At 45.3% G+C, this 24,942-nt stretch overlaps 2 protein-coding genes across 3 annotated transcripts in view; both read right to left on the bottom strand.

Annotated features, from left to right (window-relative positions):
* The window catches only part of FBXO21 (F-box protein 21), a 189,565-nt gene that overhangs the window by 126,302 nt on the left and 38,321 nt on the right, over positions 1 to 24,942 (bottom strand). The gene's annotated exons all lie outside the window — the stretch shown is intronic.
* Positions 1 to 24,942, bottom strand: part of NOS1 (nitric oxide synthase 1) — a 232,423-nt gene that overhangs the window by 58,672 nt on the left and 148,809 nt on the right. For both annotated transcript variants that reach the window (XM_050747840.1, XM_050747841.1), the window contains exons 4-11: positions 23,484 to 23,612; positions 21,282 to 21,427; positions 19,285 to 19,447; positions 18,420 to 18,511; positions 13,905 to 14,046; positions 10,849 to 10,988; positions 5,213 to 5,387; positions 888 to 989 (exon numbers count right to left, since the gene is read on the bottom strand). In XM_050747840.1, the coding sequence (XP_050603797.1) occupies positions 888 to 989; positions 5,213 to 5,387; positions 10,849 to 10,988; positions 13,905 to 14,046; positions 18,420 to 18,511; positions 19,285 to 19,447; positions 21,282 to 21,427; positions 23,484 to 23,612 (1,089 nt within the window). The remainder of the gene's footprint in view (positions 1 to 887; positions 990 to 5,212; positions 5,388 to 10,848; positions 10,989 to 13,904; positions 14,047 to 18,419; positions 18,512 to 19,284; positions 19,448 to 21,281; positions 21,428 to 23,483; positions 23,613 to 24,942) is intronic.

Consider the following 24,942-nt stretch of genomic DNA (forward strand, 5'->3'; position numbering starts at 1 on the left):
CCTAGACTGGAAGCCCCCAGAGGACAGTGATGGCCCCTATTATAGAGAGCAAATTCTAGTCTCTAGATCTCCTGGTTGGCCCAGGAGAATCCTAGTTGATGTCCATTGTCCTGGCATAGTTATTACTAGTGTCCCCCTCTGGCTCTCAAAAGTGTTGTGGTGGCCAGGCGTGATTCACGCCTATAATCTCAGCACTTTGGGAGGCCGAGGCAGGTGAATCACCTGAAGTCAGAGTTCAAGACCAGCCTGGCCAACATGGTGAAACTCCATCTCTACTAAAAATACAAAAATTAGCTGGGCGTGGTGGCAGGCACCCATAATCCCAGCTACTCAGGAGGCTGAGGCAGGAGAATCACTTGGACCTGGGAGGTGGAGGTTGCAGTGAGTCGAGATTGTGCCACTGCACTCTAGTCTGGGCGACGAGTGAAACTCCATCTCAAAAAAAAAAAAAGTGTTGTGGCTTAGTTGATACATTTTCCAGCCATCCTGCTATAATGCCATTTAGCACAGCCTTATGCATTTAGGAGCCTATATGTTTCTGACCATGTTGAAGAGTATTTGTCTCTGTTATGTGATAGTCTGAGGCCCTAAGAGATGACAAGACAGAAAGGATGCCTCTTGTCTGAATTCTAAAGAACTCTAAGCAACAAGACAGAACACTCCCCTACCTCTGCCACTGTCTGTTCATCTCTTCATCAAATGGTCCCCACCCAAGATCCACACTGGAGAGGAGGGCATGCAGGATGGAAGTTAGACCATGTTCATGGACACAATCCCCCCAAAGGTGGTGTCTGGCAGTGAGGTCTCTTGACCCTCTGCACCAAGGCTCTGAAAGGTTTGAGCTCCCATTTGAGGCTTGACCCTGGTGGTGCGGGCCCTGGTGTTACCTGGAAGCTATAGAGAACCGCGATATTGATCTCCACCAGCGCCTGGTCCTTCCACAGCGAGGACGTCTTCCTCATGTCTAAGTTCATCTTCTTGGCCACTTCCTGAAAGAGGAAGGAAACACAGATTTACAGGCTGGAGTATCTCTGGATTTCAGATTGAAGAGGGACAGGGCTAGTGGCATGAAATAATTTCTTTTCTTTTCTTATAAATGGAGTCTCACTTTATCGCCCAGGTTGGAGTGCAGTGGTGCGATCTCAGCTCACTGCAACCTTCACCTCCCGGGTTCAAGCGATTCTCCTGCCTCAGCCTCCTGAGCAGCTGGAATTACAGGCATCTGCCACTATGCCTGACTAAGTTTTTGTATTTTTAGTAGAGATGGAGTTTCACCATGTTGGCCAGGTTGGTCTCAAACTCCTGGCCTCAAGTAATCCACCTGCCTTGGCCTCCCAAAGTGTTGGGATTACAGGCATGAGCCACCTTGCCTGGCCAAGAATTTCTTAATTAATTAATCAATGAATTCATAGACTAATGAACTCAATCATTCAAAAATTTTTTATTGATCTGTTGGACTAGGTATGAAATAAAAATTTAAAAATATTTAAAAAGTTACAATTTTTATTGAGAACCTACCAGCAGCAGGAAACTAGAGACTTGGCTAGCCCTTTAATTATTAAGCTTGTATTCTAATGGGGGAGAGAGACACTTAATATAGTGGTAGGTGCTAATTCCTAGGAAGAAAATAAAGAAATGGGATGAAGAGGGATATAGGGGCTGGGCTAATTCAGCCGGGGTAGTCAGGGAAGGCCCACTGTGGAGACAGCATGCAAGGCGAGGCCTAAGTGATGAGAAGCAGTCAGATAGCTGCAGATCTGGGGAGGGAGTGCTCTAGGCAGAGGGGGCAGCAAGAGCAAAGGCCCTGGGGTGGGATGAGGCTTGGGCTATCTTAGATACAGAAAGAAGGCCAGAGGGTGCTTGGAGGAGGGTGGTACGAAAGAGGTAATTGGTGGCAGTGAGACAGGACTAGCTGGTACAAGATCTTGAAAGACAGGCCAAGGAGTCAGGATGTTATTCCAGATGTGATAGGCACAGGGGGCAGGATCTCTGGAGCATTTTTTTTTTTTTTAGATGGAGTCTTGCTCTGTCGCCAGGGTAGAGTGCAGTGGCGTGATCTCGGCTCACTGCAACCTCTGCCTCCTGGGTTCAAGTGATTCTCCTGCCTCAGCCTCCCAAGTAGCTGGGACTACAGGTGCGTACCACCATGCCCAGCTAATTTTTGTAACTTTAGTAGAGATGGGATTTCACCATGTTGGCTAGGATGGTCTCGATCTCTTGACCCTGTGATCTACCCGCCTCAGCTTCCCAAAGTGCTGGGATTACAGGCGTGAGCTGCTGCACCCAGCCCCTGGAACATTTTAACAGAGATGTGGGTCTGTGAGTGCATCATCTGCTTTCTAGTAGGAAAAGCTCTTCATCCATCCTACTCTACCCCTAGAGTGGTCACGACCTAGCATCTAGGCCATGGGTGCTTTGAGCTCATGAGGCCCCTGCCAGTCTCCATCTGACAGATGAGGAAACTGAGGCTCAGAAAGGTGCCTGGACATGTCCAGTGTCCGCAGAACCAGCTAGCCTCAGAGTTGGAGCCCAGGGAGATGCCTAATATCTAAGACCTTGGAGCTGCTCTCCAAGCAGCTGATGCCTTCAGTAAAATTACTTGCAAAGAAAGGAACTCATGACATGCGTGTTACAGCTAAGGCAGAAGCAGGAGCTGGTGTCAGGAGCAGGGAAGACCCAATAGCAAGTGCATTAATTAAATCCCTGCTTTTCACTTCCTCTGTCAATACTAGTCACTGGTGGGAACCCAGGTCTCATTATGGGACTAGAATGCAGCAATTTCTTGGGTTTGGGTAAACTGCTCCCAGACCCAGCTGTCAACGTTTGTACATCATGGCAGATGGAATTGGAGGGTCGGGTGGGAGAGAGGCTCATTTCAATTACCCGGAGACTACTCTTTGCAACTGAAATGTAAACAGAAATCAGAGAGCAGACTTATTAACTCACTCTTCGAGGCTGAGGCATTAGTTTCTGCTTGGGGTCTCTATCAGCGACACATTTGCGGGAAGTAAGAAATTTGTTGCTGCTTTCCATAAATACATATAAAGCTGGAGTGTATGACAGAGGAAAGTACACACACAGAGGAAAGCATGTATAGAAGAACAATGCTATTGTTATTCTATGCATTATTTTGGTTAAAAGAATAGAAATTAATTGCGGGGGGGTGGGAACTCCTTAAAAAACAATCCCCAAATGCAAGTTGAGCCACATCTACGAAAACCGCCTGAAACATTTTTTCCTTCCTGCCAGAAGTTTGCACGCATTAGTGGTTGTTTAGGCTGGGCATGGTGGCTCACCCCTGTAATCCCGGCACTTTGGGAGGCCAAGGTGGGTGGATCACCTGAGGTCAGGAGTTCGAGACCAGCCTGGCCAACATGGTGAAACGCCATCTCTACTGAAAATAATAATTAAAAAAATTAGCCGGGTGTAGTGGTGTGTACCTGTAGTCCCAGTTACTTGGGAGGCTGAGGCAGAAGAATTGTTTAACCCGGGAAGTGGAGGTTGCAGTGAGCCAAGATCGCACCACTGCATTCAAGCCTGGGTGACAGAGCGAGACTCCAATCCCCTACCCCCCCAAAAAAAGAAAGAAAGAAAAAAGAAGTTTGCATGCATCAGTGGTTGTCCAGAAGAATCTCCTAGGGAACATTGCAAAAATGCAGATACCCAGGGCCCACCCCAGACCTATGACATCAGAACCCCGATGAGTGGGACCCAGGCATTGCGAAGCCCCCCAGGTACCCTCCGATGTGTGGCAAAGCTGAGGATCCCTGGCATCTGTTTTCCACAGTGATACCAGTGGCTTTTTTTTTTTCTTTGAGATGGAGTCTCGCTCTGTCGCCCAGGCTGGAGTGCAGTGGCACAATCTCAGTTCACTGCAACCTCCGCCTCCCCAGTTCAAGTGATTCTCCTGGTTCAACCTCCTGAGTAGCTGGGATTATAGGTGCACGCCACCATGCCTGGCTAATTTTTCTATTTTTAGTAGAGACGGGGTTTCACCATGTTGGTCAGGCTGGTCTCAAACTCCAGGCTATGATCCACCTGCCTCGGCCTCCCAAAGTGCCGGGATTACAGGTGTGAGCCACTGCGCCCAGCCAACCAGTGGATTTTTTTTTTTTTTTTTTTGAGACGGAGTCTCGCTGTGTCTCCCAGGCTGGAGTGCAGTGGCGTGATCTCGGCTCACTGCAAGCTCCGCCTCCCGGGTTCACGCCATTCTCCCGCCTCAGCCTCCCAAGTAGCTGAGACTACAGGCGCCCGCCACCACGCCCGGCTAGTTTTTTGTATTTTTAGTAGAGATGGGGTTTCACCATGTTAGCCAGGATAGTCTCGATCTCCTGACCTCGTGATCCACCCGCCTCGGCCTCCCAAAGTGCTGGGATTACAGGCTTGAGCCACCGCGCCCGGCCAACCAGTGGATTTTTAACAACACAAACCTGATGCTCGGTTCTGGGTTCTAATCTTGGTTCTGTGCCTTAGTTCCTGTGTGACACAGGCCCGATGCTTAACTTCTCTGTTTTTCGGGGCCCTCTTTTGAAACAAATCCAACAGCAGCAGAGTGTTGTTAGAGACATTTGCTGACAAAAACGCAGCAATCATGATGCTTTCACCGAAGTTGGGCTTCAGGAAGCACCGCTCCAGCACTTTTTAGTAGATACGGATGACTCAGCCCGGGAGGGAATCAGACCCTCCGCCGAGAAATGCTTAGAGTGGGGAACCACTGCCAACCTCCTCCCTTGTTTTTTAGAAAAGACACTAAATATGTCCCGAGTTTGTCAGTCATCCTCAAGCTCTTCTAACAAGATTTAAGACCGAGAGGCAGTGGAGTGGGGTGGTAATGAACTTGGACCATAAAGTCAAACCAGACACACGTCCCAGCCCTGCTGCCCGCTAGCTGTGTGACCTTGAGCTTGTCATCTGTCGAAGGCGGATTCTCATACCTCAAGGTTCAGGTGAGGATTAAATGAGAATGGAACACAGAAACAGTGCTTCGAATGGTGTTAGCATGTGCTATGTGCTATGTGTGTGTTTGCTGTCATTTTCATCGTTGTTAAAGACATGGATGCCCCTGGCATTTCCAGGGGCTTCTCTGGGATTGTAGTTCTATTCTAACCCCTTCAAGTTTCCAAGCAACCAAGCTCATCGTGGAGAAAGGGACTGCTGAGCTGGTACCCTCTCCTATGTGCTTTTCCGTGTGGTGACCAGAGAGGGTCCTTACCTCCAGGATATTGTAGCGGGAGTTGTCACAGTAGTCGCGGACACCAATCTCTGTGCCCATGTACCAGCCACTGAAGGGACAGGCGCTGAACTCCAGGCCGCCAATCTCCAGGAGCATGTTGGACACGGCAGGGAGGCCGTACCACTTCAGCCCCAGGTCCTTGAACCACTCAAACCTGCAGGGAGTAACAGGGCCCAGCTCACCTGGAGCAGCTGTCTCATGGGCGGGACACCTTGAATCTAGAGATGCTGAAATGCCAAGGATTGAGTGGGACTGACAAGGTCAGAATACGGTTCCTGGGCCCTGCTTCAGATCTGTGCAATCACAGGTTCTGCAGCTGGGGCCTGAGAATGTACATTGTTAACATATTTCTCAGGTGTTTCAGATGGATATCCAGGCCTGGAAACTACTGCCTTAGGCTGCTGTTTCTCTCCCAAACCCACCCTGAAAGTGAGTCCAGGAGAAAGTGTGCGGACCTCTCTCCTGCTTCCCTGACTGAGCACCCTCCTACGTTCAGGGCCTTTGCACAGGCAGCCCCTTCTTCCTGGGATCTTCTCCCTTCCTTCTGTGCTTTCAGTTCTTACTCATACTTTAATTTTCAGCTAAAATCATGCTTATTCTGGAAAGCCTTCCCTAAGGCCCAGCTGGTCAGGGGATTTCATCCTAGGTACCATACATTTCCTTTGCAGCACTTTATTAAAATTAAGTGGTTATTTGAGTAATTATGTGTATAAGCACTTCTTGTCATTGAGATCATAAGCACTATGGGGGCAGGGATTGAGTCAGCCCCCGAAGCTAGCACAATGCCTGGCCTGCATGAGGAACAATGAACTGTGCTGGATGAGCCAATAAGTGAATGAATAAACGTAGAGACTACATTTCACCAAGGAACTGGGTGAATTCCCAGATATCAGGCAGTGTCAGGAGCCTCAGCACACTTGCTCCCTCTCCAAGGCTGGGGCTAGGGTGAGGCAGGTGTGGCACTATCCTTGGGTGTAAAATTTAAGTGGGGGGAGCTATTAGGTTGGTGCAAAAGTTGTTGTGGTTTTGCAATTACTTATGAACCAATCTAATAGTTTCTCCCTCTTATGTTTACTTTTGCCATTAAAAGTAATGGCAAAAACCACAATTACTTTTGCATCAACCTAATAAAAACTCAATAATTAATATCAGTGCTATTATTTATCTATACAATATTTTAAATTAATGCAACATTTAAAAAATCAAAATGAATGTAGATATATGATGAACAATAATGTAGGATTCCACCCTACCTTTGTATGATGCCTCGTTCATCTCACCCTAATCTCAATCCTGAGCTGGATCCTATCTTTATTGAAAATGTTGATATATTGTTCATCATGTGCTTTTTTTTTTTAAAAAAAATTAACTTTGAGACCAGAAACTATAAAACTACTAGAAGAAAACATCAGGGAAATGCTTCAGGATATTGGTCTGGGAAAGGATTTTATGAATAGGACCTCAAAAGCACAGGCAAAAAAGCAAAAATAAACACACAGGATTATATTAAACTAAAAAAATGTCTGCAGAGCAAAGAAACAAGCAACAGAGTGAAAAGACAACCTAAAGAATGGGAGAAAATATTTGAAAAATATTCATCCACCAAGGGATTAATATCCAGAATATACAAGGAACTCAAACATTTCAAAAGCAAAAAACCCAAACAATTGGATTAAAAAATGGGCACTTGCTCTGAACAGACATTTCTCCAAAGAAGACATACCCAACGGATACAGGAAAAAATGCTCAACATCACTCATCAGCAGGGACATGCAAATGAAACCCACAATGAGATAACATCTTATTGCAGTTAGGACGGCAATTATAAAATGACAAAAAGTAACAAATGCTGGTGAGGTTGCAGAGAAAAGGGAACTCTTAAACACTGTTGGTGGGAATATAGGCTAGCACAGGAGTATGCAGAACTGTATGGCAGATCCTCAAAAACCTGCAAATAGAACTACCACGAGATGGGTGCAGCACACCAACATGGCACAAGTATACATATGTAACAAACCTGCACGTTATGCACATGTACCCTAGAACTTAAAGTATAATAAATAAAAATAATAAAAAAAAAAAGAACTACCACAAGATCCAGCAATCCCACCAGTGGGCACTTATCCAAAGGAAAGGAAATCAGGTTGGGCACAGTGGCTCACGCCTGTAATCCCAGCACTTTGGGAGGCTGAGGCAGGCGGATCATTTGAGGTCAGGGGTTCGAGACCAGCTTGACCAACATGGTGAAACCCTGTCTCTACTAAAAATACAAAAATTAGCTGGGTGTGGTTGTGTGCGCCTGTAGTCTCAGCTACTTGGGAGGCTGAGGCAGGAGAATGGCTTGAACCTGGGAGGTGGAGGTTGCAGTGAGCCAAGATCGCACTACTGCCTGGGCTGGAGTGAGACTCGACTCTATCTCGAAAAAAAAAAAAAAAAAAAAGGGAAAGAGCATCAATATGTCAAAGTGATATCTACATCTCCATGTTTATTGCAGCACTATTCACAGTAGCCAAGATATGCAATCAACCTACATGTCTAACAACGGATGAATGGATAAAGAAAATGTATGAGGTAAAGAAAATGTGTGAGATACACATATATATGTATATAAAATATATATTGACTATAGTCAATAATAACGTAATTGTATGTTTCAAAATAACTTAAAGAGTATAATTTGATTGTTTGTAACTCAAAGGATAAATGTTTGAGGGGATAAATACCCCATTCTCCATGATGTGCTTATTTCACATTGCATGCCCATATCGAAACATCTTATGTACCACATAAATATATACATAAATACATATATAAAAATATATACATCTACTATCTACTCACAAAAATTAAAAGTAATAATTAAAAAAAAAAAAACTCTACCAGGTCTGGTATGGATTAAGTTCAAAAGAAATTTGGAGTCACGAACTCTAAATTAATTTATCTCTCTCTCTCTCTCCACACTGGAATACCATTCAGCCATAAAAAAGAATGAAACCATGTCACTCACAGCAACATGGATAGAACTGGAAGACATTATGTTAAGTGAAATGAACCAGGAACCAACAGTTAAACACTGAATATTCTCACTCATAGGTGGAAGCTAAAAAAAAAATTCATCTCATAGAAGTAAAAAGTAGAACAGAGGATGCTGGAGGCTGGGAGGTGGAGGGAGAAGGGGGAATGGGGAGTGATTTGCTAAAGGATACAAAATTATAGCTAGAAAGGAATAAGTTCTACCGTTCTATACCACTGTAGGATGACTATAGTTAACATTAACATACATTTTCAAATAGCTAGCTAGAATAAAGGAATATTGAATGTTTCCAAGACAAAGGATAAGTGTTTGAGACAATGGGTGTGTTAATTACCCTGATCTGATCACTACACATTATATATATTAAAACATCATTATATCTCATGAATATATGCAATTATACATCAATTAGAAAAATAAAATGAAACATTAATTTTGATTTTAAAATATTGCATTCTTATATTTTTCTTGATTATTATTGAGTGTGTTAGCAACCCCCTCGATTTTATTCAATCCCAGGTTTGAGTCTAGTGCCTCACAGCGGGTGTCCTTCACTCTCAAAGGGCAAATGCTGTTTGTGTTGCTGGCCTGAGACCTTGAAGCAACTTTTATGACTCCAAATTCCTTTTGAACTTGATCCACGCCAAGTTCTGTACAGTTTTTTTTATTATTATTTTTAATTTTTGTGGGCACATAGCAGGCACATGTATTTACGGGGTACATGAGATGTTTTGATGCAGGCCTGCAATGTGAAATAAGCACATCATGGAGAATGGGGTATCCATCCCCTCAAGCAGTTATCCTTTGAGTTACAAATAATCCAATTACACTCTTTATTTTAAAATGTACAATTATGTTATTATTGACTAGAGTCACCCTGTTGTGCTATCAAATAATAGGTTGTATTCATTGTTTCTAACTATTTTTTTTTGAGATGGGGTCTTGCTCTGTTGCCCAGGCTGGAATGCAGTGGCATGATTTGGGCTCAACTGCAACCTCTGCTTCCCAGGTTCAAGCAATTCTCCTGCCTCAGCATCCCAAGTAGCTGGGATTATAGGCACGTGCCACCATGCCCAGGGAATTTTTGTATTTTTAGTAGAGATAGAGTTTTGCCATATTGGCCAGGCTGGCCTCGAACTCCTGACCTCAGGTGATCCTCCTGCTTCGGTCTCCCAAAGTGCTGGAATTACAGGCGTGAGCCACCGTGGCAGGCCTCTATTTTTTTTTTTTTTTTTAACATATCTCTTAACTGTCCCAATCTTCCCCTCACCCCCTTCCCAACCTCTGGTAACCATCCTTCTACTCTTTATATCCATGAGTTCCATTGTTTTGATTTTTAAATCTTATAAATAAATAAGAACATGTGATGTTTGCCTTTCTCTGCCTGCTTTATTTCACTTAACGTAATGATCTCCAGTTCCATCCATGTCATTGCAAATGACTGGATCTCATTCTTTTTTACGGCTGAATAGTACTTCATTGTGTATCTGTGCCACATTTTATCTATTCACCTGTTAATGGACACTTAAGTTGCTTCCTTAGTGTTGCAGCTATCGTAAACAGTGCTGCAAGAAACACAGGTGTGCAGATATCTCTTTGATATACTGATTTCCTTTCTTTTGGGTATATACCCAGCAGTGGGATTGCCGGATCATATGGTAGCTCAATTTTTAGTTTTGTGAGGAACTCCAAACTGTTCTCCATAGTGGTTGTACTAATTTACATTGCCACCAACAGTGTACAGGGGTTCCCTTTTCTCCACATCTTTGCCAGCATTTGTTATTGCCTGTCTTTTGGATAAGCCATTGTAACTGAGGTGAGATGCTATCTCATTGTAGCTTTGATTTGCATTTCAATTGAGAGAACTGTTTAAAACTCTACAGGACTGGATCATCAGATCCTATAGAGTTTTAAACAGTTCTCTCAATTGAAAATGTGGGTCAGGTACAGTGGCTCATGCCTGTAATGCCAGCACTTTGGGAGGCTGAGGCGGGAGGATCACTTGAACCCAGGAGTCCAAGACTGGCCTGGACAACATGGCAAAACCCTGTCTCTACAAAAAATACAAAAATTAGCCAAGCATAGCGGTGTGTGGCTGTAATTCTAGCTACTTGCAGGGGCTGAGGCGGGTGGATCACTGGAGCCCAGCAGGTCGAGGCTGCAATGAGTCATGTTGGTGCCACTGCACTCCAGCCTGGGCAACAGTGGCAGACCCTGTCTCAAAAAAAAAGAAAAGAAAAGAAAAAGGAACAGGAAAAGAAAAAGCATGCTCACAACAAGACAGTATGGTGCTTCTGCTCTTTCAATGCTTAGGGCTGGAAGAAGGGCAGGTCCTTGTTAATGGCTTAGGAGTGAGATGGTTCAGAAAAGGTGGTGGTCTCCAGGCTGGTCAAAGAGGTCTTTTTGCTCCTTGAGGGAACTCACTCTGCCCAAGCCCGCAGTGAGGACAGGAACCAAGCCCTCCTTTCCCCTTTCAGCTTCTGTCTGGACTAGAAAGAAAGCCAGGGGGGATGGGGCTGGGCAAAGAGGGGCACTGGGCAAACCCACTCACCCTCTCCCACCCCTTGCCGGTCCCTCTTACTTGGGGTGCCTGATGGGAACTTCCAACACCAGCTCTGGAGGAATCTGGAAGAGCTCAGGGTCATTGCCGTTGGCCTGAAGCAGGAGCGGCAGGACATCAAAGCGGCCTCTCGGGGGTTTCCAGCCCTGCTGTATGCAAATCTGCAAGCAGACCCGGCCAGGTAACGCCACTGTACCCCACACCCTACAAACATGAGCCTTATGTGGGAAGTGGGGGTGGGGTGGATAGAGATCCAAATGCAAGCCCCCAGGAGACATTTCCTCTGGAGGCTCTTGGATCACGTCACCTGCTTTATAAAGTTCTCCCTGACATCCTCATGTATTAGGTTGGTGCAAAAGTAATTGTGGGTTTTGCCATTACTTTCAATAGCAAAAACCACAATTACTTTTGCACTAACCTAGTAACTAGCATGATTTCTCATGGGCCCACAGGACAGAGGGCAAATCCTTCCTCTGGCACTGAGCATTGTTTTCCGGGTCTTCCCTGCCCACTGGAATTCCTAGAGGGCAAGGGCTGAATCTGACTAACAAGTGCATCTGCAGGTTGCCAGCTCTGTGTTTGTATTAGGTGTTGTAAGATACAAAGAAAATCTGCTGAATTTGATGAAGGCAGATGTATTAGAATTACAGTATAAAATGCACATGTTACAGCAGCTGTCCAATAAAAATATAATGCAAGCCACGTAAGTAATGAAAACTTTCTAGTAGCCACATTAGAAAAAAAAAACAGGTGAAAATAATTTTGATTTTATCTTTTTTTGCTAGGCTTCTTCAAATCATGGGAGAAAATAATTTTAATAATATACTCATCTAAAAGTTCAACAATGTCCTTGATATTAATATTAATTTATTAATAGTATATTAAAATATTACTATCACATATTCTAATTATATATTTGACATTAAAATTAAATATGTAACACACTTATTCATCCAATAAATATATCAAATAATACATTAAATATCAACATTAATTTATTAATAATAAATTATTGAGTGTATTTAAATATATTTAACATTAAAATTAAAAATATACTTATTAATCCAGTGAATCTATTCATTTGTTAATAAATATATTACCCTAATGTATCCATATTATTACTATTTAAACATCAAAAATGATCAATGGGCCGAGCGTGGTGGCTCATGCCTGTAATCCCAGCACTTTGGGAGGCTGAGGTGGGCAGATCATGAGGTCAGGAGATTGAGACCATCCTGGCCAACATGGTGAAACCCTGTCTCTACTAAAATACAAAAAATTAGTTGGGCATGGTGGTGCACATCTGTACTCCCAGCTACTTAGGAGGTGGAGGCAGGAGAATTGCTTGAACCCAGAGTTGCAGTGAGCTGAGATTGCACCGCTGCACTCCAGTCTGGCAACAGGGCAAGACTCCGTCTCAAAAAAAAAAAAAAAAGAAAAAGAAAAAAAAAGATCAATGAGTTATTTCCCTCTCTTTTTTGGACCCAGACTTTGAGATCCAGTGTATATTTTGTCTTATGACACATCTCAACTGGGACTGGCCACATTTCAAGTGACCAACAGCCACAGGTGTCCCTATTAGGGCAGGGTTAGAGGGTTTCAAAATGTAAAATTACATGGTTAGGTTTGGAATGATTCTTTGTGCTTAGTAAAAAGAGGAAGCACCAAATCATGGTACACATCCTGCTCAGCAAGGTTTCCAGAGATGGAGCAAGAGGAAGAGTTTGGGGCGTTTATGTTCTGGTGACCACGAAGACAAGGTCAGCCAAGTACACAGTTAGTGCTCAGCCAAGTGGAGCAGGGAGTCTGAGCCTGGCTGCCTCTAAAATGGCACAGGTGCAGCTCCTGGTTGCCCTGGTTACAGTCCCCTCCTCATGAGAATAACATTTTCATAAGAAAAGCCACAGGCAAGTTGGCAGCCAGGAAGGAGTGGAGCAGCCCTTAGCTTTGCCAGCTACATTTTCAAGGAGATGCCACCGGGGAGGGGCTTGAGCAAAGGACAACAGTGAAATTCAGCAGGGTATGAGTTGGGTGATAAAGGAAAGGTGGTAGCAGGCCTGTGTGCCTGAGATCATTCTAGACCCGGGATGTGATTGTGCTGTCGTGTGGACATGGTCCGTATAAGCTACCATGTCTTACCTGTGCTACCTGCCCACACTACCACCTGGAAGGAACCCTGGGCAGGGAGATGGTGGTAGTCACTTTCCTGGTGGCTTTTATGAATTGACTTGGGCTACTAGTAACTGTAGTGATACTGGTGACAGGCAAAGTCAAGCCTACTCAAAGGCTTGGGTGGCTCAAATTGTCGTATCAACAAATGAATGAATGAATGATATGAAACTGACATATCTCATAACTCAGAAAAGGTGGATGCCAGATATGGCTTCCATTTCTCGGCTCTTCCTTTCCTGGTGAGAGGCAGGAGGTTTGGACTGTAGTTCTAGCTTTTCTTCTCTACTCATTTAGCAGTCTTTTTTTTTTTTTTTTTGAGATGGTGTCTCACTCTGTTGCCCAGGTTGGAGTGCAATGGCACGATCTCTGCTCACCGCAACCTCTGCCTCCCAGGTTCAAGTGATTCTCCTGTCTCAGCTTCCCGAGTAGCTGGGATTACAGAGGCATGTGCCACCACGCCCGGCTAATTTTTGTATTTTAGTAGAGACGGGGTTTCACCATGCTGGCCAAGCTGGTCTCGAACTTTCGACCTCAGGCGATCCGCCCGCCTCAGCCTCCCAAAGTGCTGGGATTATAGGCGTGAGCCACCGCGCCCGGCCCATTTAGCAGTCTTGAATAACTCACTTGGCCTTAGTGAGACTCGGTCTACCCATCTGTGAAATGGGAGAACAGTTCCCATCAGGAGGGCTGAGTGAGGTAATGGCATGAAAGTGACCAAATGTCCAGCTGTAAAATAATTAGAATGGGGAACAGCCTGATGGAGAAGTAGGTTTGGAGAAGAGTAAACGACCCCATCGGCGGCTGTCCCTGTGATGACAGTATTAAGCCCGAAAAAGTCTGTGGATAAAAGTCTGGGGACGTAAGAGCCTATGTTGGGGCAGGGTAGGGGGCGGAAACGCTCGCACCTCTGTGAACTGCACGTTGGCCGGGTCCCCCAGGGTGGAGCCGTCGGGCTGCTTGTAGCCAGCGTAGCGGATGAGCTGGGAGTTCCAGACTCGGAAGTCGTGCTTGCCGTCTGTCCTCTGGGGGAATATGGTGATGGCAGACCTGTGGTGGAGAGAGGGGAACACCCGGCATCAGGGCGGGACTTGCGCTGTGAGAATATACTAAACATGGTGCCACCCAGGGCCACAGCCGCTTGACGCTCGGGGTGGATTACCTCCGTGCCAAGGTCCTCAGCGCCAAAGGAGCGGCGGTCGGAAGGGAGGGGCCATGCTCTGTTCCTCCACCGGAACTATGGTGTGAGGAAAACGGTGGAGGGGGTGGGAGGCCCCATGCCACCATGCTGAAGGAACGAATCTCTTTCTAGCTGGAGACTTTTAAATAATATTAACTTGAGCCAGTCTTCCAAAGAGTTATTTTGCAGCCAGTTATTTCCATGGCAACATCAGACCTTGTTTCCCCTTAAGAATGCACTACGTGCCGGGGGCAGTGGCTCACCCCTATAATCCCAGCACTTGGGGAGGCCGACGCGGGTGGATCATGAGGTCAGGTGTTCCAGACTAGCCTGGCCAACATAGTGAAACCCTGTCTCTACTAAAAATACAAAAAATTAGCTGGGTGTGTTGGTGCACGCCTGTAATCCTAGCTACTTGGGAGGCTGAGGTAGGAGAATCGCTTGAACCTTGGAGGCAGAGGTTTCAGTAAGCCGAAATCACACCACTGCACTCCAGCCTGGGCGACAGAGTGAGACTCCATCTCAAAAAATAAAAATAAAATAAAAATAAGAAAAGAATGCACTACAGGCCAGGCATGGTGGCTCATGCCTATAATCCCAGCACTTTGGGAGGCCAAGGCAGGCGGATCACGAGGACAAGAGATGGAGACCACCTTGGCATACATGGTGAAACTCTGTCTCTACTAAAAATACAAAAATTAGCTGGGCGTGGTGGTGCATGTCTGTAGTCCCAGCTACTCGGGAGGCTGAGGCAGGAGAATCGCTTGAACCCGGAAGGTGGAGGTTGCAATGAGCCGGGATCGCACCACTGCACTCCAGCCTGGCAACAGAGCAAGACTCCATCTCAAAAAAAAAAAAAAAAAAAAGAAAAAAAAATAATAGTAATGCGCTGCAGAATCCGGATTCCAGTCTTCTCCCAGTCATCATTCTCATCCACTTTGCCCACCCCCCTTACCAAACCAAAGTTTATAGACTTCTGATTAAAAAGCAATCAGCTTGCATTTGCATTCACATTTATTTATTTAAAAGAAAACTGCAGGTCACCAGCCATTGGCTTTGCCTGCCTAAACAGGCAACAGTGAAGGCTGTATTCTTTTATTAATTGTGGAAAGCTGTTGTCTGCTGAAGGTCCTATCTGGTGCCCTGGTCTCTCTGTTAAAAGGGAGATCAACAAGTATTAGGTGTTAACAATATCTTAGCACCAAATTGAGCCTTTCTCCTCGACATCATCATCAGGATTGGAAAAAAAAAAAAAAGAAAAAAAAAAGGAAAATAACTTTCTCACAATGTAGTTCAATGTCATATTACGGCAGGAGCTCTTGCCAGCTGGACTCATTGGTCCCCCATCCCAGGCTATGGAAACACGGTCCTGGCTTCTTGTGTCAACACAAAGATGGCATCTCGGGTCCAACTCGTTGCTTCTAGATCTTCTCACATAAACATTTCTGTCCAGAACTGTGTCCCTGCTGATCCCCTTGGCTGGAACCCCCCTTTTCCATTTTACGTCCAAGTTCAAGACCTGATTCAAATCCGCTTCCTCCATACAGCAACCCCTGTCTCATCTAGTTTCACAGGGCCTTCTTTCTGAGCATGGTTTTTCGGTCTTACTCTCTACACAAGACAATGTAGCATGTAATTCTGCAGGGGTGATGCATCACAGCTGAAGGTGAGTCTAGAATCCAGGCTGAAGGCCAAAATCACATAGAGTCAAAGATGCTCTTAAAGATCTCTTAACAGAGGCGCCATCTTGGAGATGAACACAGAGTGAGTCAAACAGTTTTCCCTCCAGCACTAAAACACATTGCTGTTTCTCTGGTTGAACATCCGATAAAGGGTGTTTGTGTAATGCGGATATTTTTAAAGTGTGTTTAGAAACACCGGAATCACACACAGTGAGTGGGGTGTGATGCCTACTCTATGTGCAGAAACTGAGACCAACGGAGGAACCAGAACACATATCTATGCCTCTACTCTCCTGCATCCCTGAGCACAGTGTAAACCTGCATCTCTCCCTCTCTTCTCTCTGCTATCCTTCCCCTCTTATGCATAGATTATTCCTATAACATGATATACATTTTTTTTTTTTTTTTTTTTTTGAGACAGTCTCACTCTGTCACCCAGGCTGGAGTGCAACCTCCACCTCTGCTCACTGCAACCTCCACCTCCTGGGTTCAAGCAATCCTCCCACCTCAGTCTCACAAGTAGCTGAGACTACAGGCACACTCCAGCACGTCCTACTAATTTTTTGCATTTTCTGTAGAGATGGGGTTTTACCACATTGCCCAGGCTGGTCTCGAACTCGAGCTCAAGTGATCCATTCACCTTGGCCTCCCATCTTGCTGGGATTTCAGGCGTGAGCCACAGCGCCCGGCTGCATGGTATACATTCTTACCTAGTTCTCATCGTTTTCAGACATGAGGGTTAAAAATTATAAAAAGAAAAAGAATCTGCTGAATGTTTTCTTTAATAGATCTCACAAAGACCCCCTAATACAGCAGTGAAAAAAGTGGAGGTGCACTGCTGGGCTTGGGGTGACGATGCTCAGAGCCTGCTCACAGCCCCATGTGAAAACTACCAGAAGAGACTAGGCGTGGTGGCTCACACCTGTGATCCCAGCTCTTTGGGAGGCCGAGGCAGGTAAATCAGCTGAGGTCAGGAGTTTGAAACCAGCCTGGCCAACATGGTGAAACGCTGTCTCTACTAAAAATACAAAATTTAGCTGGGCATGGTGGTGCGTACCTGTAATCCCAGATACTCGGGAGGTTGAGGCAGGAAAGCTGTTTGAATCTGGGAGGTGGAGGTTGCAGTGAGCCAAGATCGTGCCACTGTACTCCACCAACCTGGGTGACAGAGCAAGACTCTGTCTCAAAAAAAAAAAAAAAAAAAGGAAATACACCAGAAAGCCCAAGAACCCATAAACTCCTTGAGGACCTGGCCTAACCAGGTCCAGATACACGGGAGGGTTCTTTAATATTCTTTAAGGGGTGAGGTCTCCAGGAAAATAGTTGTCTTGGGAAAGAGACCTAAATACCAATTCCTCATGTGGGTCCAGGCTTAGATTACAGGCCCTTTTCTTACTGGTGAACTCAGAACATTGGCAAACCCCATTTCCTTCTTAAGGAAGAGAAGAGACACATCCAAGAAAACTCATGCTTCATGCACAGAAGCCACTTTTGGATGAACTCAGTGAAGCCCGGAGGCTTGTGGGAATATCCCTGCAGTGATCCTGTGTGGCTCCAAGATGGGACTGGTGCTCAGTGGCTGGGAACAGATGCTATGGCAGCAGTGAGCCAGCAGAGTCAACAAGTGTAGCCGGCTGTCTGTGGGGCCCCAGCTGTTCCCTTCCACCTGTCCCTCTCCCAGCTGAGACTTGCCAGCGTGGCCGCCACCAGCCACGTGGATGTCTGCCTGCCTCGGCCTGCTCCCTGTGGCTTTGTTCTTTGTATTGTTGAAGAGGAGTCCAAGGCGTGGCTTGGCTGGGTGGAACCTGAAGGGGCAGTTCCCATCACATTGGCAAGAGAAATTGCCTTTTAAACCAAGGAAGATTTGGTTTGGTTTGTCTCCAGGCGACAGAGCAAAACACAGTAAAAGCAGGTCACCACCAGCAATAGGATTTTCCGATTCCTGGGAATCTCAACTATTTGTTCCTGTCGTCTCCACGAAGGATGCTGAACTGTGGGTTGAACATGATGTTTGCTGCTGTACTTTTGCCAACCACACAGGAGTCCACTTGCCCCAGAAAAGAAAGAACATGGGATGGGGTATGGAATAAAGATGCTGGGGCCAGGCGCAGTGGCTCATGCCTGTAATCCTGGCATTTTGGGAGGCCGAGGCGGGTGGATCACTTGAGGTCAGGAGTTTGAGACCAGCATGGTCAACATCATGAAAGCCTGTCTCTACTAAAAATTAAAAAATTAGCCAGGTGTGGTGGCGGGTGCTTGTAGTCCCAGCTACGCAGTAGGCTGAGGCAGGAGAATCGCTTGAATCTGGGAGGCAGCAGTTGCAGTGACCCGAGATCACACCACTGTACTCCAGCCTGGGCGACAGAGCAAGACTGTCTCAAAAAAAAAAAAAAAAAGCCAGGACACCTCTCCCAAAAAAAAAAAAAAAAAAAAAAAATGCTTGGCCTGTCTCCCTGAGATGACGAGTATTTCCCTGGCAGGTGAGCTGACTCCAGAGTCAAAGTACAATGCTGTGGGGACTTTTGACCCCCTGCTCCCCAATGCCCAGCTGGTCAGCTCACCTGAGGTTCCCTTTGTTGGTGGCATACTTGACGTGGTTGCAGATGTAGTTGAACATCCCGTGGGCTGTGGTGCAGTCGCGAGCATCGAATACCTGGAAGAGGCGCAGGGTGGAACTGATTGCCTCTTCTTTCCCTCCCTAGTTCCCCAGCGTAATCTTCCCATTTTAGGAGAACCCAGATCCCATTCCAGCTGCTGCTCCATTGGTGAAGTGGGCACCTCATTACTGAGTCCCAGGCTGCATTTTATATTTTCTCTTTTCTATCCTAATAACCAAGGCCAATTTGAGCAGGAAAAAAAAAAAATCCCCTGAAGGTAGGCATGGCATGTAAGTGAACATGGGAAAGGATTAGTAAATGAAGGGGAGTTTAAATGTGTTGGTTACATTTTCTGTTAGGTTACTAGGGATTAGGGATTTAAAAAAAACAACAGAACAAAAATCAAACAAAATCCCCCTGATCTTGATAACAAATCTACTTCCAACTTTAAACTATTTCCTAAAATAAAATCATAACCAAGGGACACAGAAACAAATGCCTTCAGGGAGTAGGCAGATAAATAAGCTGAGTAGGTGCAAGACAAAAGGGAATGGTGAGGTCTGTGGTCAACTGAAAAGTATAAGCCCTCCCTTCCAAGAGATATGCAAGTTCATTTTTGCAAAAGCACTGTGTTGGCTAAATAAGACATGATTATCATCTAGAGCTGGCTGTGATCTTAGAATGTGGGACCCCATGACCACCATCTGATAGGTCACCATGGCCACCAGGTACACTTGATAGAACCTTATCCTTTTTAAAGCTCCATCCACTCCCATTCCCCTCTTCCTTCATTTATGGGCTCTTCAAGGTATCTGACTTCACCACCTACCTGCAGCTTGGACCACTGGATCCTGCCCACACAGCGTGAGGCATTCCGCCAGGCATGCTTGGCCCCGTAGATGAGCTCTGTATCCTTGAGCTGGTAGGTGCTAGTGGTTTCGATCTCTTTGTTCACCTCTTCCAGCCTTTCCATGTGGGCTTTGGAGCCAAATCTGAATGAAGAGGAAGGGACATGGGAACATCACCCCGTCTTCTGAATTAGAAGTTGGTGGAAGGGGAGAGCTATTCCAAGAGGCTGGAAGCTACAAAAAATTCCAAGTTGACTTCTGGATGCAACAGTTTGATTTCTGGATGCAAGATAAAGCAGACACTGCAAACTCAAATGCCCACAAAGGCTGAACATTGTACATACAACTCAACCAGCTGGGTGGGGACTGTGGCAAACAGGTGAGCCAGGCCTTTTCCAAAGCAGGCAGCCATGACTCCACTCCTGCCACTTGTCACCTGAGAGGAGCGGGGGCCCATGACTGCCAAATCTTTCCAGAGAAACTGGAAATCTGACTTTTAAAGGGAACTCTTCTAATTTTTAAATATTGGCAATGAATTCAATTTTAGAAAGTTAAAAAAAATTTCTACGAAAAATTTTTGGTTTACAGAAAGGTATATAGGATAATATAATAAACCCCCATGTCCCAAGCCTAAAAAATAATGTAATAGTTTCTTGGGGAAGGCTTCCCCAAGGTAGACAATTCTCTCCCCAGAAGTGACTGCTATGTTGAACCTGGCATTTACCATTCTCACACACTTGTTTATATCTTTGCCACATGTGTATCTATCCTTCAACCATGTACAATGTCATTCTGCATGTTTAAAGCATTCATATAGGCTGGGTTTGGTGGCTTACATAATCCCAGCACTTTGGGAGGCCGAGGAGGGTGGATCACTTGAGGCTAGGAATTTGAGACCAGCCTGGCCAACGTGGCAAAACTCTGTCTCTACAAAAAATACAAAAATTAGCTGGGTGTGGGGGCACATGCCTGTAATCCCAGCTACTCAGGATGCTGAGGCAGAGAATTGCTTGAGTCTGGGGGGCAGAGGTTGCAGTGAGCCAAGATCATGCCATTGCACTCCAGCCTGGGTGACAGAGCAAGACTCTGTCTCAAAAAAATACATCAATAAAAAAATTCATATAAATGGTGCTATACTGGATGTATCCTTTTATAATTTATCCTTTCTTTTGCTCAAAGTTAGCTATGAACTGCAGTTCCATTAACATGCAGAGCACTAATCCCTTTGATTTTTATGGTTGTATAGTATTCCATCACTGGAATATACCACAACTTACCCATTCTCCTGTTGATGGCATTTATGTGGTTTCTTTTTCTTTTCTTTTTCTTTTTTTTTTTTTTTTTTTTGAGATGGAGTTTCACTCTATTCACCCAGGCTGGAGTGCAGTGGTGTGATTTTGGCTCATTGCAACCTCCATCTCCTGGGTTCAAGCGATTCTCATGCCTCAGCCTCCCAAGTAGCTAGGATTATAACTGTGCACCACCATGCCCTGCTAATTTTTGGATTTTTAGTAGAGGTAAGGTTTCACCATGTTGGCCAGGCTGGTCTTGAATTCTTGGGCTCAAGCGATCTGCCGCCTTGGTCTCCCAAAGCGCTGGGATTACAGGCGTGAGCCACTGTGCCTGGTATCTTGTTGGATCTTTAATGTTAATTTTTTCCTGCTACAAACAATGTTTCAGTGAACATTCTTACTGATGGTTTCTTGTGAACAGGTGTGAGAATTTCTCTAGGGTATGTATCTAGGCATGGAATTGCTTGAAATTTTTCAAATTATAAGCAGCCCTTTGCAGGTGAAACAAAAGCACTTCTGGGGAACAGATGTGACCTGTGGGTAGCCAGTTTTAAGCCTCTGTGTATGGCAGAGGCCTTGGGCTTTGGCCTTGTGCTTTGGCCTTGGTTTGCAAAGTTGGGGCTGACATCTTTGTCTCCAGCATTCGATAACTTACCTTGGGCTCCCCAGAATTGACATACACTTGCCTTTTAATTGATGAATAGTATTGATCAATAAACTCTTTGGCGAGAGGGAAGAGCTGTTCTTTTGTGCGGACATCTTCAGGCCTCCGTATATGCTGAGAAGGAAGCATGATGGAGCCCATGCAGATGTACTCAGTGCATCCCGTTTCCTGGAAGATCAAGAGATTTGGGCTATTGCTTGGTTTTACCCAAGAGTGGCAGGTGTTAGGCTGTGGGCTTGGATCTCATATTCATGGTTGAATTTACCTGGCCCTTAATTCCCAGAGGCAATTTCTCAAGTACCAGCTTCAAATTCTTGCTGGATATGGTCATAGCCATGTTAAGGAACACTAAGTAGCATTTTCAGGTCCCTAAAGTATTTGCTCTACTCATCTTGGAAACAGAAGCTTTTTGACTAGGAATCAGAATCACTGGTACTAAAATCTGAAATATTTTTAGATTTTGCATGATGATCAAAGAGGAACTAATACAGTGGCTACAGTAACTCATTTGAATGCATCTATGATAGATTGATTGCAAAATAGGGCCCTAATTTTTCCCCTCCCTGTATTCACATCCTTTGTGATGTGGCTTTACAGCAATTCTCCATGAAGAAGTGGAGCCTATCCCTTAACCTCTTGACTCTGGGCTGGTTTGACCCTTAGGATGTGGCAGAAATGACCCTGTGACAATTCTGAGTCTAGGCCTCAAGAGTTCTTGCATGTTTCTGCTCATCCTCTTAGAATCCTGCAACTACATGTGAACAAGCCCAAGCCAGCTTGCTGGAAGAGAAGAGACCACATGGAACAGGGCTGAGTTATCTCAGCCAGGACCATCCTAGACCACCCTGACCTTAGTTGACCCCTCAGACGTACCTACAGATGTACGAGAAAGCCTCACCAAAATCAACAGAGTCTGGACCAGATCACTAAACCACCCAGCCAATCCGTAGACTTTTGAAAAATTATACATAGTTTTAATAGTTGTTTTCACCCAATAAGTTTCAGGGCAATTTGTTACATTGTAATAGCTTGCAGATATCATTCCTCCAAGAGGCCCAGGTTCAACAAAAATTTAAAACACTATAGCGGTTTGTTGACTATTAAAAATATGAAATAAAAATATTGAGGACACACTGTGAAATCAAGGAAGGGTTTGTTCAATACTCCACCAGTGGTCAGACTATGAGAGACAGAGAGGGTATTCACAAACAGCAACTCTTCTTATATTCTTTTGCATACCGGGTTCATGAATAAAAAGCATTTACGTAAGAGAGTGAGAATTCACCAGTGGTTCTCAAACAGGGGTGAATTTCTTACCCAGGGGATGTTAGGTAATGTCTTGGAGACTGCAAGTGTTGAAGAAGGAAGAAAGAAACATGAAAAGTGGCTTAACAATCAGAGACAGGTTTATTTTAAAGAATAAACCTGAGAGGGGCTTCTGGCTGAGTTAGGTTAGGAGCACTCTTTTTTATTTCTTTAAGTTCCAGGATACATGTGCAGGTTTGTTACATAGGTATACATGTGCCATGTGCACTTAACAACCCATCATCTAGGTTTTAAGCCCTGTATACATTAGGTGTTTGTCTTAATGAGGAGCACTCTTTTCTACAGACTAAGAGTATTTAAGGGTTTAGGGTGATAGAGTTTATCACAAGCTTGAAATGTTTCTGTGTCTCTTTGTCTTGCTTATCTGGGAGGGAGAATTTTTGTGTCCGTTCCCATACATTTTCCTGCAGCTGCAGGCATATCCCCCAAGTCTGCTTTTAGCTTCCCTATCTTAGTGCATCTAAAGGGAAAGGAATATGCTATTAAGGCCCACTGTTTTACTGGAGCCTATTATATGAGTGTGAAGTTTGGTGGTTACCCAAGAGACTTTTCCCCCTCCCTCTGTGTCTGAGCTGTCTTATCTGTGTTTTACTGTCTGCCTTTTCTGGCTGCTAGTTGTTAGAAGGGAGGTGATTTCCTTGAAATGCATGAGGTTAGAAAGGGAGCTGGAACTTAAAATGGCAGTGTTTGTCCAAGAGGGCGGTGCTTCTGCTGTCAGAGACATTTTTAGTTGTCACAACCTGGAAGGGGATGTACTAACATCTAGGGGGTAAGGGTCAGGGGTGGTGCTCAACACCCTACAACAGAGGACAGCCCCCACAACAAAGACTTATCCGACTCCAAATGTGGACAGTGATGCAGCTGCACCCCCTTGTCTATACCCTGCTGGGGTACTCACCAATGTGCTGTTAAGGTGGAGGGTGTCAGTGAGAACCACGTCAGTCTCCCAGTTCTTGACTTTGAGGAAGCGTGGACACTTGGAGGGGCTGCCATTCTTTGTGGGGGACTGTTTTCCTGAGGCAGGGGGCTGAAGCAGAGAATGAAGGTGGAAGATGAGGCAGGGCCTTGAGTGGACTGTAACATTGTCTCCACGGAGGCTGGGAGAGCCATTGTTCTTCCTGGGATCTGCCTTGAGTCACCAACTGTCTATATCCAGAGTAAGATCCAGCCCTCCCTGGTTGACATGTACAAGGTTCCTGGGAACCTGATTTCCCCACTTACGTGGAAAGAAACACCATGGAAGAGCCTCTTGGGTTCTGCTCTGGGGAGAGGCATCAGGAACTCAAAGGTGGTCTCTCTGGTTCAATAGGGTCTGACACACTGAGTAAGGACTCGGTGAACATTTGTTGAATGAACACATGACTGAAAGGACACCATCAGCCTCTTTGAATGATAATAGCCCCTAGCACCGAGGAATCAAACCTAAAGCTGGGTCGATTTACTTGGATTTCTAGGCCTTTCTGTGACAGTCCAAACTCACCATTTCTGGCAAGGACTGAGAAAACAAAGATTTAAACTGAAAAATTTTGGGCCAGGCACAGTGGCTCACACCTGTAATCCTGGCACTTTGGGAGCCTGAGGCGGGCGGATCACTTGAGATCAGAAATTTGAGATCAGCCTGGCCAACTTGGTGAAACCTCGTCTCTATTAAAAAATACAAAAATTAGCCGGGCGTGGTAGCGCATGCCTGTAATCTTAGCTACTTGGGAGGCTGAGGCGAGGCAGGAGAATCGCTTGAATCCGGGAGGCAGAGGTTGCAGTGAGCCAAGATCACACCACTGCACTCCAGCCTGGGAGACAGAATGAGACTCCATCTCAGAAAAATAATAATGAAATAAAATAAAATAAAATAAATTGAAAAAATTTGAGGCAAAGAATATTGCCCCCAAATTTCTGGTTTCTGACTTTTAAAACTTCCAGGCTCATTCCTGCCTCTGGGCCTTTGCACTTACCGTCCCCTCTGTCTTGAACACCTACATGGAAAGAAGCCATGGAAGAGCCTGTTTATGGGGAACTTTAGTCCCCCATTTGTCTTCACTCTGCTAACAATTTGACCAGCAGGTGAGTGGGGATAAGTCTCAGGCTGACCAGTGTTGGCCCATTCATTTTAGACCTCACTGATAAGGATTACATCTGTCTTTTTTTTTTTTTTTTTTTTTTTTTTTTGAGACAGGGTCTCACTCTGTCACACAGGCTGGAGTACAGTGGTGCAATCATAGCTCACTGTAGACTTGACTTCCTAGGCTCAAGCGATCCTCCCACCTCACCCTCCCAAGTAGCTGGGACTACAGGTGCATGCCACCATGCCCAGCTATTTTTTTGTATTTTTTGTAGACACAGGGGTCTTACTATGTTGC

Source organism: Macaca thibetana, chromosome 11, assembly GCF_024542745.1.
Source record: "Macaca thibetana thibetana isolate TM-01 chromosome 11, ASM2454274v1, whole genome shotgun sequence".
Taxonomy (NCBI): Eukaryota; Metazoa; Chordata; class Mammalia; order Primates; family Cercopithecidae; genus Macaca; species Macaca thibetana.